This window comes from Hipposideros armiger, unplaced genomic scaffold (assembly GCF_001890085.2).
Source record: "Hipposideros armiger isolate ML-2016 unplaced genomic scaffold, ASM189008v1 scaffold_169, whole genome shotgun sequence".
NCBI lineage: Eukaryota > Metazoa > Chordata > Mammalia > Chiroptera > Hipposideridae > Hipposideros > Hipposideros armiger.
The window spans coordinates 2,715,332-2,733,771 of NW_017731519.1; the positions used below are offsets into that span (position 1 = coordinate 2,715,332).

An 18,440-nucleotide genomic window follows, 5' to 3' on the forward strand; every position below is an offset into this window, starting at 1 on the left:
TATTTAATTTTAAATTGCCATATAATATGAAAAAGGATCCAGAAAAACAGAAAAACAAAACACACTGTTATGCCAAATTCATGTCTAAATAATAATAGGAAAATTTTAAGTAGCTTCTTTGCAACAGTTTCATTTCTGAATGTTGCTATTTTCAGGCAGGCTTAAGCATAAATAAAGTTTAATACAAAAGAAAAACTGAGTTAAAATATGAGGTTCCCATTTTGAATTTCTTTAGTATATAGTCTCCTTAAAATATAAGCCTATGTGGTTTCTACTTAAATCGTACCTCAATCCATGAGCTACTCAGCATACTATGAAAATATTCTGAAAGAAAAAAAATTAAATTCAGTGAGAATAGTGAAACAATACTAAAACAAATAAATCAGCATCTAAGAAAAAGTGTACCTACCAAGTCTAGCACAAAGAACACATTTATGACAAGGAAATTCCTTTCCATCCACTGATATTATGGTGACATCATATAGAAATGAGCTGCAAGAAAAAATGTTTAATTGAAGCAAGAGAGATTTCTTTATATATTTAGCAAATAAGAAAATTCATTATAGGATTTGGCTTAACTTTTGATTTTCTCTTAATTAAAGGCAGCAGCGAATAAGCAACTTGATGGTATACATACAAATAAAGTACTTCATCTCCTTCCACTTTAGAGAAGATGATAAGGGCCTTAGAATATAGATAAATATTCAAAAAAGTCTTTCTTCTAATTTTCCTTTTTCATTACAGGTATTAATAATATAATAGTAAGTGACATCACAGTCAAAGGTCTTTAATTCACTTATTTGTATAACCTATTCTATGCGAAGCATAATCTAGATACTGCCACAGTTTTTCTTTCTCCAAAAACTTTTCACCTACAAGCATAAACATCTAAAAACAAAAACTTTTAATAACAAATATATTTAGAATAGTATATTTATTACTGAAAAGATTTACAAAGGAATCATCATAATGATGAGAAGGCGTAATTAGTTTGGTTTTGGGGTTAACATCATTTCCTATTGATTAAAAATACAAACTTCAGACAAGAAAAACAAAAATTAAAAACTCCTTTCTTAATTAGGAATTAATCAGAAAAAAAAAATTGTACCAATGTCTTACTGAGCACGTAATATTTTGTCCATTTCCCTCAACAACTCTCCAACATTTCCAAAAATTAAGAATACCATTTAAAGGTATCTACCATTACATTTGGCTTCATAAGTAAAAAAAGCTCTATTTCTACACTTAAGTCCCAAATCTAGAGGTGACAAGTTTATCTTCATTTCTTAACTTACCATTTTTTCTGATTTAGCTTTGGTTTATTACCAGTTCTCTTGTCAATAACATTAATTTTTTCATTTTCAAATCTGACTCCATCTAACCTATGAAGGATAGATAAAAATTGACAATTTGTATATATATATATCCCTCTACCAAAACAAACAAGCAATAAAAACCCAACAAATTAGCTTACATCTGAACATGATGGTATAATTTACATCACCTAGAAAAGTATCTCAAAGAACCCCTACTCTGTGATAAAGTAATAATCATACATTCTCCTTCAATGTTACTTAGAATTAAAAATACATTAAATATCATTACTAAAAAAAATTTTAAAAATCAAAGCCATAGCACAAAAAGCCCTTCATTGTTTTTAAATAGAAAACATACACTCGTCCCCTGCTCCACCTAAGGTTATACTGCCACAAAACGATATAAATAACAATAGAGAGAATGCAAAAAAATTAGGTTTATAATATGACAAACACTATGTTAGTCACTTTATATGTTATATGACAAAACCACACCAATAATATAAGATCAATATTATCCCTCCCATTTTATATAATGAAAAACTCAAGTTCAAAGAAACTAAGAAATTTGCCCCAGTTAGTTACAGTAAAGGTAAGAGACAGATATAGGTCTTTGTTACTCCAAAGACTTTCTCTTTCCAACATATCACACTGCCTGCCACTCCAGATCCCTGTTACACAAACACAAGAGTTCAAACCCAATAACAGCCTTCCCATGCTGTAATAATGTTTTAATCCAGGGAGTCCCACAAAGGTAGCTTTTAGCAGAAAATGGAGGTATATTCACGTACCTCCCCTCAAAAAGGGTAGCAGGGTAAGCAGGGAGAAAGAGAGAAGCAAAATAAAAGTGAATTTTTAAAAGGGGGGGGTACAATGAGGTACAAGAATGGATATTAAGGGGGAGTCATACCTACTACTCAAATTACTGAAACCAAATTTCCTTGCAAGATTTTGCAACATTCTTACAGGGTCATCTTCCCCAACACTTTTTACTTTTTTCGAAGATTTGGGTTTGCTTTTCTGCTTTTCGCTAATTGTTTGAGCTTGATTACTTTTATAAACTTCAAATGCTGACTTCTGATTATCTTCATGGGAATTCATTTTCTTCAGATGAGAATCTGGAGTGCTCTCATATTCTTCTGGTTTTTTGTTTGAGTTTATTCTTGGTTTGAAACCATGAGTTAAAAAGTCACAAGTATCTGTGTATATAAATTGTAAAAGGTATTCAAACAAGTCAGGATGAACCTTCTCTACCACAAAGAGATGGCATCCTGCAGAATCTTCATCCTTCTGGTAAACATCTGTAAAATCTAAAGAAGTACCATCTGAAAGAAACAATTTCTGAAAAAAGTCAGAACGCACTGCCAAAATATATTTATGAGCAGGGAAGATTCTGTTGCCAACTTGAAATGTCACATCATGGATGTTGTCCATTTCATCTGTTTCCCTCAACAATTGGCCAAACTCTTCAAGAAAGGATGATGAGGACACAGATGGGATTTCATAAAGGCTAGAAATGAAACAAACATCACTTACTTTCAAGAAAAGTTAAAAAAACAAAAGCACCCCTCGCCAATTTTCCTTTTAAAGGGCAATTTCTTTATTATTTATTAAACTTAGAAAATTTTAAATTTGGCATTTCCTAAAATATAAGAATACTGCACAGTCTTAGATACTGTATCACCATTTAAATTTTCTATTCCTTTTTATATGTTTATTTCTCCTAAACTAAAATGATAAGAATTAAGTTTTCCTTTGAAAGCCGTGTTTTCTATTTCTACAAAGAAACAATAGAATATAAATTTCAAATGACTATTTCATAGAAATTTTTAAATAATTAAAAGTACAACTAAAATATTTAAAAAAGAATATAGTTCTCAACTTTTTCCTCTTTTATATCCTTTTATTTTACAAGTGTAGAAAAAGAAATATACAAAAAACTGAGTAAATATTTCAGGTCCCAGATCCTAAAGTACATTGGAAACTCAAGGAAGTAAAGATAAATACAGACACAGACATACAGTAGGTCTGTAATGGTGATTCTTTCAGTACTGTAGAAATGTGATCACACCTTTCCAATTTTCTCACCCTTCCAGGTATGGGGAACCAAATCTCCTGGTTTGCCTAGGAATGAGGGGTTTTGCAGGAGATGAGACTTTCGTGCTAAATATGGGACAGACCTAGACAAACAAGGACGGATGGTCACCTACTTCTAGGACTTTTTCCTTTTTAATAGTACCCTTGATATTTATCTTAACCTGTCATCTCTCTACTAGAGATTGACATTATCCTCCAGATGACTCCATACTCTCTTCTTCTGTCAATTCTCATCATTCATATTCAAGGGACAGAAATTGTGGCAAACTACATAACAAATGTTTATATTTCTCAAAATCTGAGAACTTAAGAGTACATCAAGAAGTACTAAAGATATAAATTTTGTGTATGTGTGTGTGTGTGTGTGTGTGTGTGTGTGTGTGTGTATATATATATATACACACACACATATATAAACATGTATTTCTTCAATATTTTCCATATATATCAGTTTACAAACGAAAAGGAACATTTGTCATTTCCAGTATAACAAATTCCACCTTTGAGTTTCCCTGGTAACATAATATGTCTAAAGTCTACAAGACTTGGAAGTAGTTCTTCAATTAAATTTGCTCCAGAAGCTACGGAAAACAAAAGAAAATCCAGTGACCGTTCCTTCTAAAAATAAAATTTAATATATATATATAAATGTACCTTGTTTTAGGATCTGACTGCAGGATTGCAAAGTTGCATCCACTTGGATCTGTGCTGACACTAACGGCTCTATGGGCAAAAGTAAGTTTCTCAAGTCGAATTCTTTCATATACACTATTTATATCAGAGACACAAGATACATCTGATGAGGAATTATGAAGGTTTGATAAAATCTCTGCTAAAAAGAAAAAAATAAATTCCCATTAATCAAGGATTTATTGAAACTATTAAAATAATTTAGGAGTAAATGGAACAGAAATACAATTAGGAAAATATGGAAATATCTTTGTGTGTATTAAGTCCTTTTGAAAAACTACATCCTCTTTCTCAACACAATTTGTACCCAATATATTGTTTGTATTATACATGAAATTTCGGTGGGTCAATTCTCAATTATCCATGAATTTATCCCTTTCAACAAACATATCTCCACAATATAACCAAAGTTATCTTTCTAAAAAGCAAATCTAGTGTTAAACTAGCTTTCAGAATTACTCAGCTTGCATTAAAAATACATAAACTTAGCGTCTTCATAATCAGTTGTTTATTTGTCCCCTCCCTTCCTTCTCCCTATTTCTTCCATTTATTCAGCAAATATCTGAGTGAGCACACTGTGCTGCTGTGACAGTGATCATCAGTCTGTCCGTGGTGACAGTAGTGAACAAAATAGGCATGTCCCTACCATCTTGGAGTATACTTTTAGCATAGCGGACAGACATGAAATAATGATTATGTCATTACAAATCAGATCAGGGCTATGAAAGAAAACTACAAAATCTGCATGCAAAGAAATGATTCTGCCTGCAGTATGAAAAATGTTTAAAGTAAATAAAGACAAAGATCATTTAAAAAACTAAGAATCCAGAAAAAGAATAAACGATATAAACTGAGGGTATATCAATGAAACTAGAAAAGTGGAAAGATTTCAGATATACAGTATTTGAGAAAAAAGTGACAAAATTGGTGACTACTGTAATTACATGTAGAGACTGAAGGAATATGGGGTGTCAAAGATAAACCATTCCTTTAGATTGAAAACACTGAAAAGCAGATGCGATGCATGAGTTCATGAATTCAGTTTTAGACCACTAAATATGAGTAAAACGCAATTCTAAGGACTTCCAACATTTACACATCGAAACTGCATTCTGGTTGCTCTCTCAAATTCGGTCTATTTCAGTCTCAGGGAGGTTTACAATCTTCCCTTAACACTTAGTTATTCCAATTTCTATACTCTCAAAAAACTTATGTTCATATTAGAATTTGTCTCCATGAACTATAAATATTTATATACATGCCTACTGCCCCTATAAATTTATGAATGTCTCAGAACAGGAGGCCTGTCTTATATATCTTCATATTATTAAAACCTAGGCCTATATCTAGCACATAGTAAATATACCTTAAATGTTTACAGACTTGACAATCTATAAGAAAATAAAATTAAAACAAATCAATAAAACTATCCAAAAATCATTCCTTTATGGTTTTATGATTTTGAAGAATGTTTATGTAATTTTCTCAGTAATTATAAATGTTCTTTATATATTTTAGCATACAATAACTGATTTGTTCATTCAACAAATAACTTAATGAGGAGCTACTATGTGCAAGAAATATGCCGAATGCTAAGGATATAGTGGGAATAGTCAAAGTCCTTGCTATCTTATAGTATGATACAAGACAAGCATTTGAAAAAACAAGTAAAAATAAGTTGTATGATGAAAATACAAGGGGAACACTAAAAGTGAAACACGATAACCCAGTTTAGATTTGAGAAATCAGTGAAAACATCTTTGATGAAGTATAAATTAAAGTGAGATGTGAAAAATTAGGAAAGGACGTGGGACTAATCACAGCTGGACAAGACTGAAAACCTGAAGGTCTAGCTGAGTTCAAAGACATAAACAAGGGTCAGAGCAGGGGCCTTATAGGCCATGTTTAGTAGGTAATGAGGAAGTCATTAAAGTATTAAACACAGAAATATTAGGATCAGATCTTAAAAGTTCACTCTGATAATTTTGAGACTAGAGAAAAAGAAACAAGAATGGAAACAAGAAAATTATTTTTTCAGTACTCCATGTGTCTTGGGGTAGGGTAGGAGCAATAAGATGTAAAGAGGTAAATGAATTCTACAAGTAGTTTTTCTGGAAGAAAAATCAACAGATTATTAATTTGGTTGAAAGAAAAAAGTAGCTAACCTAAATTTAAAAACAATGTAAGTCAACCACAAGTTTATAAGTTTATAATCAGATAATTAAGAATGAACTACATAATGCATAACTTCTATTTTCAATGGTGGCATCTTAATGCTATCTTTTATGTTCATCAAGGAATGAATAAAACTTGTCTCCAATTATTCATCAATTGTTTAAAAAAACTACTTGTCCATTTAAAAATTCTCAACAAATATTAAAACTTTATTCTTCCTGTGATTTTCCTGTAAGTCATGAGATATACCTTTTAAAACTTTAATTTTATATATACAAGTATGTAAAAAACAAATAAAAAATACAGCATAAGCAACTAAATTCTCAATTTGGGGAGAGAGAGAAAAAAGGGAGCTTAGAAGATGGTTCACAATCATCTGGGAAGTTTTTTTTGGTTTTGTTTTGTTTTTCTTTACACTTCCCTGTTCCTAGAGCTAGTAATTAGCAATAGTGAGCCACTGGTACTGTAGGGAATGTACATGACTTCAGGGGATACTGAGACAGATAAAAAGTTGAAAACTCCAGGTTTAAGTGGATCAAATTCCCTGTTAACCTAAACATACACAAACCAAAATCAAAAGAGCCATTTGGGTAAAACTTAATAACATTTATCAATTAAACCTAATAATAAATATCTGTGAAATTAAAGGTTAATGGAAAAGAACTTTATGTGCCGTTTACAGATATGAACTGACCTTTCTTTTCAGAACTCTTTCTTTTTTCTTCAAACCATTTCCCTCTAAATCCTTCTCCATCCTGTGTAACACACAGAATTTCATTCCTATTTAAAGCAATATCAGAAATGAAGACTTGGCGCGGATAAGCCCATCGACACTGCTTCAGAGAACTGCTGACTGATCTCCAGCAAAATACCTAAAATAAACCAAATTACATTAGAATATAAAGCAGCGATATAGCATGTGAACAATCAAAAACTGAAATAATCAAAAACAGAAATCAAGAGATAATATTTCTAAAATAAAAGTTCTGATTAATATGTTTCAATGTCCATTCATTCTTCTGCAGAAAAAAATATACTATAAAAATAAAGATGTTTTAAAGAACTGTCTTTCAAAAAAACGCATCAAGCAAACATGAAGCATTAAGTATGCTTCAAAGACTCTCCTCTTAAGTAATTTTTAGCACTGCTAAAGAAAAACAAAAATCTTAAAGTTAAAACTTAGATGTTAGACTTGTAGTACCATCTATTTACAAGAATGAAAACCAAACTACGAAAATCCAACCTTTACTCTCAAGAAAAAAAAATGTAGGCATAACTCAGTTTTAACAAAAACAAATTTTAGACACAGAAAATTCATCATAGAGTCCCATGGCTTCCTAGTGGTTCTGAAAACCTTAGTGTTACTATGAAATGGCTGCTGCTCAACATAGAGAAAATGTTGAGGTGGGGTGCTGGGCTTCAGAGCAGTAACTCTTTTATCTACTTCATAGACTGGCATTCCAAATAAGATTTCATTAAAAAAATTAATATTTCTGATTTATAAAAGTTTAATCCCCTAATAATTAAGAAAACTAAAGCACAAAATGGTATCTGCCAAGGTCACTCAAAACATATATACACACGTACATACAAACACACACAGATACAGACACACACACACACACTATATTGATTGATTCCTTTATAGCTTGGTTATTATATTAAGTCTAATTTTATGGGAAACAAATATTCAGAGGTAAAAGCTAGATGCACATTAATATAAATGAAACACATCCCAAAGTCAAATATAAGTTTTTAATATTCAAGTTTTTATGTAATCCCATGCCTCTGCTTCCTTTCATTAGTACAAATTAGAGCTCTAATTCTTAAATATAGTTCCCTCCATTAAAATGATCAACTATAGATTTATGCCTGTGATGTACCAGTAGGTAGAGCTTTATGATTTTAATTCTTCAATTTCTATAATATCAAAATTTCTATAAAATCAAATTCTTCAATTTCTATAATTTCTATAATAGCTAAAATTTCATAGCACTTATAACATTAAAAACATTCTTATTGTATGTTCTTATTTTATAAGCAAAAAGCAGAAAACAATTTGTTTTTCTAGTCACAGTGTAAAATTTTTTTCAGTGTCACTAATGTATTGGGTTGTCGGAAAAGTCATGACATATTTTCCTATGTTTTTCATTGCAAAAATGCGTCATGACTTTTCCAACAACCTAATAAAATATATTTTTAAATTAACAATTTTATTAAAGAAATATACTACTGGGTTGTCGGAAAAGTCATGACGCATTTTTGCAATGAAAAACAGAAAAATATGTCATGACTTTTCTGGCAACCCAATTATGTTTGCACAGGGAAATAAAATTAAAACTCTATAATATTTACTTAAATGCAAAGAAATAAGATTATATAATGATCTAGAAACACATTATCTTTTACACATAAGTTATAATCTCTGCATATATGTGCATACATTTGTTTAAATGTAAACTAAATCTGGGGGAAATTTTCCAATTATACATCAAATTTTTAATACTGCTGCTTAGCTTTTACTTTTTTTAAAGAGTAGTTATATAACATATCTTGGATCTACGCAATTCAGTATCATTTATCAGTACTCAGTATACAAATCAAATAACCCATCAAAATCCTTTATTTCTTTCCATTTTAAGCACAGTAAATGAAATTTTAAACTATAGTTTAATGAAGCAATACTATGCAATGTTAGTTAAATGTCATTGTTCTTTCTTTGAAATATCAGCTCCACACTAATTAGTATTAGATGTCAAACATAAGTTGCGAAACAAAGTCAACAGGAATCATGACCATCAGAGAAATACATTTTCACATGATCAGGTTCCCTACAACTATCAACTGAGAATAACATTACTACACTTTTACATAAAGATATACTCACTCTTCCAGCTCCATCCATTGCAAGAATGCAAATTTTTTCATCCCCATTTTCTTTCAGAGGTTCAGGATCAACCCTGTATTCCATACGCCCCCCAGATACAAGAACCTTTTTCAAGTTTAGCTGTCTGGATGAAAAAAAAAATTCTAAATTAATTATGTTTTCTAAAATATACATGCTCAATTTTTAAAAATTTACTATTCAAATAATAACCTAGGACAATGACTGTGAAAGGCAAAGTAAGACAATTTAGCCTTTGGTATCCTTAGTCCCTTCGTTCTGTAAGTTTCCCCTACACCAGGGGTAGGCAAACTTTTGAGACTGAAGAGCCACCAGGGGTCCTTTCCTCCCAAAAGGTGCTACCTACACAGATAAACACATTAAACACTTAAAGCCCTGCTTACTAACGCATGCATTCACTCTAGTTTAAATAACTGATGAGGCCAAAAGCTCCTAAGTGTATTTGGATTTTAAGAGGAAAGGAGTAATTTAAACCTCAAAACAAAATAGAAATCCTTAATTTCAAATATGACAACCCTAAATAGATATGACTACCATGAAACATGGGTATTAATTTAATAACTCTCCACTAACCACATTATTTAATTATATCCGCTCATGTGATGTGCCTATAGTATTGTGTGAAACCCGTCTGCTGCTACTCCAATGATTGTCCTCCCTTTCAGATATTTTGCCTATATTTTTTTCTCATTTCAAAATAATACATTCAACATGTAATAATCTGTAACAAAATAATTTTCTAACTGAAAACTTGGATACAACTTATATTTATGTAATTTAATGTTATCAAGGCAAGTTTTACAAATCTTAACTAAAAACAAAACCTAACATCCCACAAATCACCTCATGCTCAGAAAAAGCCTAGTGCATTCTAAGAAACATATAGGTTCACATTTTCATGTTTCTGTAAAGGCAATATGACCTAAATTTGATAACTTTTCAACTGTTATACAACCAAGGTAAGTTGTAACCAAATTGATGGTTGACATTTTCTGCCCATGAGGTAACTTCACAGGTAGTATCTACTTAGGAAGTTACCATCTCACTTACATTAGCAAAAGCACATTGTGTTGCATTCAATTGCAATTCCAATGCCTGATTGCTTTTAAAGTTAGATGACTGATTACTCTAGAATTCCTGCATGCTACTGCATCCACTACCTGAACTTCTTCCAGAGTCAAAGATCTATTTCTCTACTTGTATTCATTATAATAATTATATTATATAAAGAAACATTATGAAATATAAAAAAGGCAATTTATAGGTCATATTTAACCACATATGCATATTATCGTAAATGAGAAATGTAGTTTTACAACTATAAAGAACTTTTACATTATTCACAGGATACTTGCCAAAAAACTAAGATTACAAAAGGCAAAAACTCCTGACTTCCCCGCCATTCCATTTTCTCTATTTGGCATTTCACAGCATAGCATAAAGCTGATACTGATATTTGCTAGAAGAGTTGAACTCTTATCAAAGTTACGTTTCTTTCACAGAAATACACATACTTAGAAGCCATCTTCTTGCATTGATAGTCTGCAAGTAAGTAAATATCTCCCCTTGTAGTAACACAGACTGTGGCCCCGTCACTTGCAGTAACCAAAGACAGAGTGATGTCCTTATGATGAAGGGCAGAGACTTGACGAGGAGCAGTGACACACTTTTCTCCATTGGGATCTAGTAAATAACCTAAAAATACACAAGTAAATTACAAAATATCCATTTTAAGAATGTAATGTATTTTCCAGATTTTGTCAAAGATTTCTTACCCAGTTGTCCACCATTTAGTCCCATAGTGTAAACAGCTTCTCGAGTCCATAGCACTGTATGAAACTTGCCTGCTGCTACTCCAATGATAGTCCTTCCTTTCAGATATTTTGCCTGCATCTATTCAAAAAGACAAATAAGACTGCAGTTTACTATATGTACATCTATGAACCAGTACATTTTTACAAAGATCCAGTAGACCAGGGTACCAAATACATGGCATACTTGCTACCAGTGCCCCCTTAAGTGCTAATGGCAGTCGTCACTAATAGATCTCAGCACCAGTACTAAAACCCCAACTCGGGCCGGCCGAGTGGCGCGATGGTTAAGAACTCGCTTGGGATGCTAGAGGGCCCCGGTTCGGATCCCACATATGAGGGCCAGTGACACTGCCCTCTACAGCTAAGATGCTGAACAACGGCTCAACCTGGAGCTGGGCTGCTGTGAGTCGCCGGCGATGGCGTGGGCTGCAGTCCCTGTGGCAGTGGGTTGCCATGGGCTACCGTGTGTAGCCAGTAGCCAGCGTGAGCGGCCAGCAGCTGCAGTGAGCGGCCGTCCAGAAGCCGGCGACTGATCTGCCTCACCCGGGAAGAGCGCAATGATGGTGCCAACTTGGGCCAGTGAAGCAACATCCTCCACAACTAGACTGAAGAACAAAATGACAGCAACTTGTCTGTCCCCCTTCCCCCAATTCCCCAGCACTGTTCCCATCCCCCCAATTCACCAATAAAAATCTTTAAAAAAAAAAAAAGAAAAAAGAAAACCCCAACTCTTCTCAGAACACAAGACATCTAATGCATCCACTTTAAGTCAGCAGTTTTAACAAATAAAAAATTGACACAGTATAAAAACCAAATCATTGAACTTTTGTTAACAAGTAATATGCAAAACAGGCATTCTCATTCTTATTACAAAATATGGTATTTTTAAAGCTGACATATTCAGGGTCTCTCAACAGTGGCACTAATGGCATTTTGGGCCAGATGATTCTTTGTTGTAGGGGACTGTCTTATGTATCGTAGGAGGTTTAGCAATGTCTCTGGACTCTACCCACTAGAAGTCAGTAGCACCACTCCCACCCCTACCCCCAGTTGTGACATCTGAAAATGTCTCTAGACATGGCCAAATGGCTCCTGGGGGGCAAAACTGCCCCCAGTTGAGAATATAGCTAATGTCTATCAACCCAGAACTCCAATGTAGCCACACAATGAGAATCAAAATGAGAGGAAAATCTACCATCCCTAAATAAGTCTATAAAATGATTAAATATGCACAAATTCCACAGGTGGAGAAAATGGATCTTCTAAAAAGGACCACAGATTGGAGACTATCTCTCATTATTTTGTGGTAATTCCTATTGATTCATTAATCATCCCAAATGGAAAACCACTGATTTTAAAAGCTTATTAATAGATAATATGTATCTAATAATTTTAAATCCAGAGGATTAAACCAGTGAAAAAATTTAGTATCTGAAATATAAAATTTTGAGCTGAAAATACATTCGTTACAGGTGATGATTCTAATAACACATTACTTTAGAACACCAGTCCCAGTTTTGTGTACTAGGACTCTGAAGTTGAGGAAACGGTATCCTCTAGTTGTAAAAATGGGAGGGGTAAGTAGAACAAAGAATGGTGGCTTTTGGATCTATATTCCTTCATGTCAACTTGCCAGGTGTGACTTCTGTGCTGAGGCAGCTTTATAATGAAGCCAATAAGCTTAGGCTGCTGAGGGCCTCACTTGCATAGCCAATTTTGATTTGTTGGGTCATCGTAAAAGTCATGACGTATTTTTCTGTTTTTCGGTGCAAAAATGCATCATGACTTTCCCGACAACCCAATACAAACTTCATGTTTTTTCTTAAGGAAGGCCTTAAACCCCCAAAATCTGGATTCCCCTCTGCTTATGAATACTTAAAAGTTATTTTAAGGCAGTTTGGTGCATAATTTCCCAAGTGCTTTCTTTCTTACTTCAAACAAATCCTAATTTGTACTATGCTTAATTTCTCCTGTAAAAAATAAAGTGTATACTACTGAATATAAGTAAAATAAGTTCCTCTGTCAATACATTCCATCTTTTTGCCTATATAGGTTTTACAGCAAATAGTCATAGTATTGTTTAAAAAACAGACGTTTACCTGTCTGGGTACATTACAATTGGGCAGTGGAGGGATGATTCCTAATTGATGAAAAATATTTAGACCAAACGTGTAAACACATCCATCTTCAGTTAACACAACAGTATGGTCTTCAGCAGCTGCCACTTGGGAACAATTATGAGCACTCAGTCCTTCCACAAGCCTAGGGACCTACAAAGTAAATTTAACTTCAGTATAATATTAACCATTTAGATAGAAATACAAATAGAATCTGATGACACTATGTCCAAAGGACATGACTAGGTAAACTCTACAATTCAGCAAGGGGCAGATGAGTTTAATAGGATGTGGACACTGGTTTATAAGTAAAATATAAAACCCCAATAAGACATTTCAATTAAAAAAAATTTAATTCAACAAATTATTTTTGAGCCTTTATCATACACCAAGTGCTAATTTATTTGGTATGAATAAACGGGACTCTTCTGTCAAAGCATTCATTGGTGTACTGAATAAAAATACAGAAAACAATGCACCCCTTCAGTGAGTAACCAAATAAACAACTTCCTTTGGAGTCATGTGTCCTAGGTTCAAATCTTAATTTTGCCATTTACTAGCTATCTGATCTCAATCAAATCTCTTAACCTCTCAGTAGTTCATTTTCTTCACCTGAACACAAAATAATAATAGTATTTTAGATGATAATCGGATTGGTGTTAGGAGCTAATAAGTTGATGAGCTAATAAGACACAATAGTCTCTGGCACAAAGTAAGCAATCAATAAATAACTGCTATTACTACTATTGTCGTGTGTATAAAATGAGGATAATAATGCCTATAACCCCACACAGCTGTTGTAAGGCTTCATAAACAATGCCTAGATTACAATAAACCCTCAACAAATGGAAGCTATTATTATAGCTCTCTCTCCTTTTTAAAGCACCATTTAATCGATAAATATACAAGCAGTCCCTCCCCAATATTTGCTATAAGCAAAATGTAATTTTTCTTTGATGCTTTAGAATTTTGCATATCTAAATCTTTATTTTGAACATGACATACCAGGAAAATCATCAATTTTTTAAAATCTACTATCGACTGGTTTATTATTTTCTCCTTACACTTGGTTAAAAATATTTTTTAGTTAAGCTTCCAGTTTATCAAAATTTTACTGAAGTTACCTAAACTGTGTAATGACATTTCAATTACCAAGCATGTCTGTTCATCTCCATGGCCTAACCGTCCTCCAGGACCATGACCACAAGTGTAAACCTGCCCTTTCTGAGACAGAAACACTGAGTGAAATTTACAAAGCACCACCTATGAGAAAACAAAAGAATATTATTAAAATTCTATGAATAAAATATCCTTTTATATAAAAAAAGAAATAATAGAACAGTGTTAATTGAGTGGAATGATAGGATCATGGGGATCCATTATACTATTCTCTCTTCGTACACGTTTAAAGTTTTCTGTGATAAAAATTAGAAATATACATGCTTTATTTTAAGACTATGTCTGAAAACAGGCATATAGGGAAAAGAACAAAGGAGGAATTGAGCATGTGTCAGCCACAGAGGCTAAACATAGGAAAATGCAAATCTTAAGTCTTCAAAAGCAGTGGCCAGTTGTTTTCCAATTTCATAAAATCTCAAAGAGCAAGAACTGAGCAGTGTAATATGAAGCATAAAGAGTAGCAAATAGAGACATGTTATTAAAGAAAATAGTGGCGATATCTTAAGAGTACTTTTTAAAAAACAAGCACATCACCTATACGTGAAGAGTGTGGGATAGACAGTATGTCCTTTTCATAGCTCTAATTTCGTCTAATATATCCTTAATATCATTACATGGCTTTAAATATTTTCATATTTATTTTCAAGTTTTTCTCTCTTCCCCACTTCCTTCCTTGCCCTCTCACTTACATATTTACATATTCTTACCAGAAGACAAGGGTACTGAAATGGTTGAACTGCATCAGCAGAAGGCAATAACTGGAAACCAACAGCAGTTTCAAATATACATGTATTTAACCCAAACTCCAGGCCACACTGCTATTTTTCAATGCATCTAATATGCAGTGCATCATTTTACCTTAATATCACTTAAAAACCTTTTATCTTACTTTTAAAAATTATTTGCAAAAACTCATAGACACAGGCAACAGTTTAGCGGTTACCAGAGGGTAAGAGGGGAGGAGGGATGAAAGAAGAGGGTAAAGGGGATCAAATATACGGTGATGGAAGGAGAACTGACTCTGGGTGGTGAGCACACAACGTGATACATAGATGATGTATTACAGAATTGTGCACTTGAAACCTATGTAATTTTACTAAGCATTGTCACCCCAATAAATTTAAAAAATAAAAAATAATAATTCGCACTTATATTTCTTATGCCATCTATAAGCATTTCTAACTTAGGATATAAATAGGTGATCAAAAAATAAAGAAATCCTAGAATTATTTTCCAGAAAAAGTTCCTTTGAAAAATAGGAAAATTTTATGCTTAACTGTAAGCTCTATTTATACAAATCCTTAAACCACTTGGTGAGTTCTACAAATACATGTGCCTATCATAAGTAACGCAAAAAGTCATCTCATTGAGCTATACCACAAATACCTGAGAAATCTAAAAATAAAACTCAAAATTGTATCCAAATTTGTAATACACAGTTAGAATTTGTAAGAAAAAAAATCATTTTATAAAACCAGAAATAATACGTTTTGTTCAACTTTATACTCAATATTAGAATGCCATTGTACAATTTCTGGCTCCTACTATCATAAACAACCAATACCAGAATTTAAGACCTCCAGCTTTAAAACCTCTAAATTTTTAATGGAGATAACTGATCATGACTTTTCATCTTAATTCTCAGGAATATATTATGCTAATATTAACAATCTTTGTCCCATGGTAGTTCATTCATTTGGTACTAGACTACAGAATCAGCCCCTTTTCGGTGACTAATGGGGCTATCTATGTAATTGGTGCTCAGTAAATATTCCCATACACTTGCTTCTTCTTTCCTGACTGAAAGTCACATGGTTTTCCTTCCTCTCAAACTTGTTCATAGTGCTTGCTTCAACCCTTGTTCTGTGATAAATAAAATCCTTTACAACCTTAATTTCTTCACAAATACTCTCACTTCCTTGCCTTACTTGAAATGTAGCTTTCACTTGGGGTATACTATTTCACTCATAACCCTACCAACCAAAATATGCTCAATTTCTCCATAGCACATATTTCTTAGGATCAGAAGGTACATTCAGCCTCTAGTTTCCTAATGCTACCATTACCCCTTCATTCTTGTGTAAAATCCCTGCTCCTGAAAAAAAGCTCAGTTCATGAAATCTAACTATATCATGTGCTTATAACTAACTCAGAAAAGAAAAACAGATATCTTTCTGAAGTGCCCAACTCTGATCAATCATTAATAGCTGTTGATGAGTGAAATAGGATTTTAAGAAGGATTCTGAAAACCTGTTCAAGCTCAGTTTAACCCCCACCACCCCACCCCTCACCCCCGGCTCACTGTGGTATGGAGAAAGATGAGTATGTCAACAGTAGTAAAATCCATGGAAGTGGAAGATATCCAGCATAATGATAGAAGACCAAAGACCAAACCTTTACAATTATATCAATTAATTTTACAATCACTTATATCTGAGTACTCAGGTTCACTTACCTAAAACTAGCAACACTGAGTTTAACAATGAATTCACTTGAGAAACTTAAGGAGCTTTTTTTTAAAAGAACTCTCCATTTTTGTTAAATGGAAAAAAAAAAAGCTAGAAAATCAACAAAAGCTCTACCTTTTAAAAATTAACTGATATCTATATAGTGCCTTCTGATTTCTAACATTGCTGGACAACATGTTATAGTTTTATGGTACTTCATAGTCTAAGTATGGTTATGGCTAACAAAACCTAAACTAGAATTAATAAAGTTCTGTTGACTGATTTCTTTATTAAAACATGCTATCATACCTTCAACAAAGTTAACATGATCCAAATGAAAAGAGCTATCAAATACAAAAGTTCTTTTTAACCTCTAAAAGTATATAGATTATACTTCAAAATACCTGCTTAATATAAACTCCACTCCTGGAGAACAGATCCACCAACTCTGGATGATGTTTGCTATCCTGGCTTCCATGACCAAGGTTGAAATTTGTATTATCTCCCCAAGTGTAGACATCTGTAGGATCTAAAATGAAAATTAGTTTTTACACACTTTTATAATTTAAAACAAATATCAGTGTAGTTCAATTATAGATATACTCCACTCATCAGTTTACCTCCAACATGACTCTACAGGAACTACTTTAGCTATCATATTTAGAAAGATGCTGCCAACACTGCCTTTTAAATTATGAATCTATTAATATCTTATATAATTCTAGGTATAAAAATCAGAAAATCCAAATCAGCACAGGACTGTCTCAATGTAAGCAATCTAACATCATTTGTTCCTTGTTTCTTCAGCAGCTAATGTTTAACTGCCAAATGAGTAAAATATCCCCTGCCATAACCACTTAGTTTCCAGAAAATAAGTTATTTAAACATAAAAAAATTAATGTTATTAATACATATAAAGGTTCTAAATAAAACAAATGTGATGTTACTGGTCCTACAGAAACATTAACCCTCAATAGTTTGCTCTTGACAAATGCAAAAACACACTACTGGTTAGGGTACCCATTACACTGGGATAGAATTTAATCGCAGCTAGGTTTATGATATAAATCTTTTTTATTTTGCAAGGCTCATAAAATTTCATTACAACTATAACCTGAAATATAGTACCCAAGGTAGAAATAAAAATGAAGAATGAGTCCTTACTTAGCTTGATCGCTAGTTAAAAACAAATTATAGTGTGCCCCCCCCCACATTTAAATCTCTTCTTTTTTCCCCGCAATTTCCATTTTCAGAGCTCCAAAGGCAAACAAAGTGGAGGAATAAGCAGAACTAGAAGAATGTGTGGGTAGAAGAATCACTTCCTTTTTCCCTCTACCTAAAATACTGATGTTACTTTCTGGATGGACATTAATGAGTTTATTGTAGTTATATTCTAACTGCCTTCCCTTTTATTCTTAGAGACATAATATAGATTAAAAATTAAAAACGCAAAATAAATTGAAGTATTCTAAATGGAAAACCAAAATTATCAACCAACATATACCAAAGTATTTTGTAGATATCCACACAAAACTTTTTTTCAGGTATTTTAATAAGAATAGAATTTCAGGGCCGGCAGAGTGGAGCATTGGTTAAGAGTCAGCTTGGGACGCCAGCTCTGAGCAGCAGGGCCCCAGTTCAGATCCCACATGAGGGCCAGTGACACTGCCCTCTACAGCTAAGATGGTGAACAACAGCTC

The 18,440-nt window shown here is 33.0% G+C and overlaps 1 protein-coding gene across 1 annotated transcript in view; it reads right to left on the bottom strand.

Annotated features, from left to right (window-relative positions):
• Positions 1-18,440, bottom strand: part of IBTK (inhibitor of Bruton tyrosine kinase) — a 95,957-nt gene that overhangs the window by 59,136 nt on the left and 18,381 nt on the right. The window contains exons 4-15 of the mRNA XM_019651908.1: positions 17,145-17,269; positions 14,267-14,377; positions 13,097-13,267; positions 10,959-11,076; positions 10,698-10,878; positions 9,166-9,289; positions 6,973-7,150; positions 4,068-4,242; positions 2,227-2,826; positions 1,296-1,382; positions 410-492; positions 287-324 (exon numbers count right to left, since the gene is read on the bottom strand). Of these exons, the coding sequence (XP_019507453.1) occupies positions 287-324; positions 410-492; positions 1,296-1,382; positions 2,227-2,826; positions 4,068-4,242; positions 6,973-7,150; positions 9,166-9,289; positions 10,698-10,878; positions 10,959-11,076; positions 13,097-13,267; positions 14,267-14,377; positions 17,145-17,269 (1,991 nt within the window). The remainder of the gene's footprint in view (positions 1-286; positions 325-409; positions 493-1,295; positions 1,383-2,226; positions 2,827-4,067; positions 4,243-6,972; positions 7,151-9,165; positions 9,290-10,697; positions 10,879-10,958; positions 11,077-13,096; positions 13,268-14,266; positions 14,378-17,144; positions 17,270-18,440) is intronic.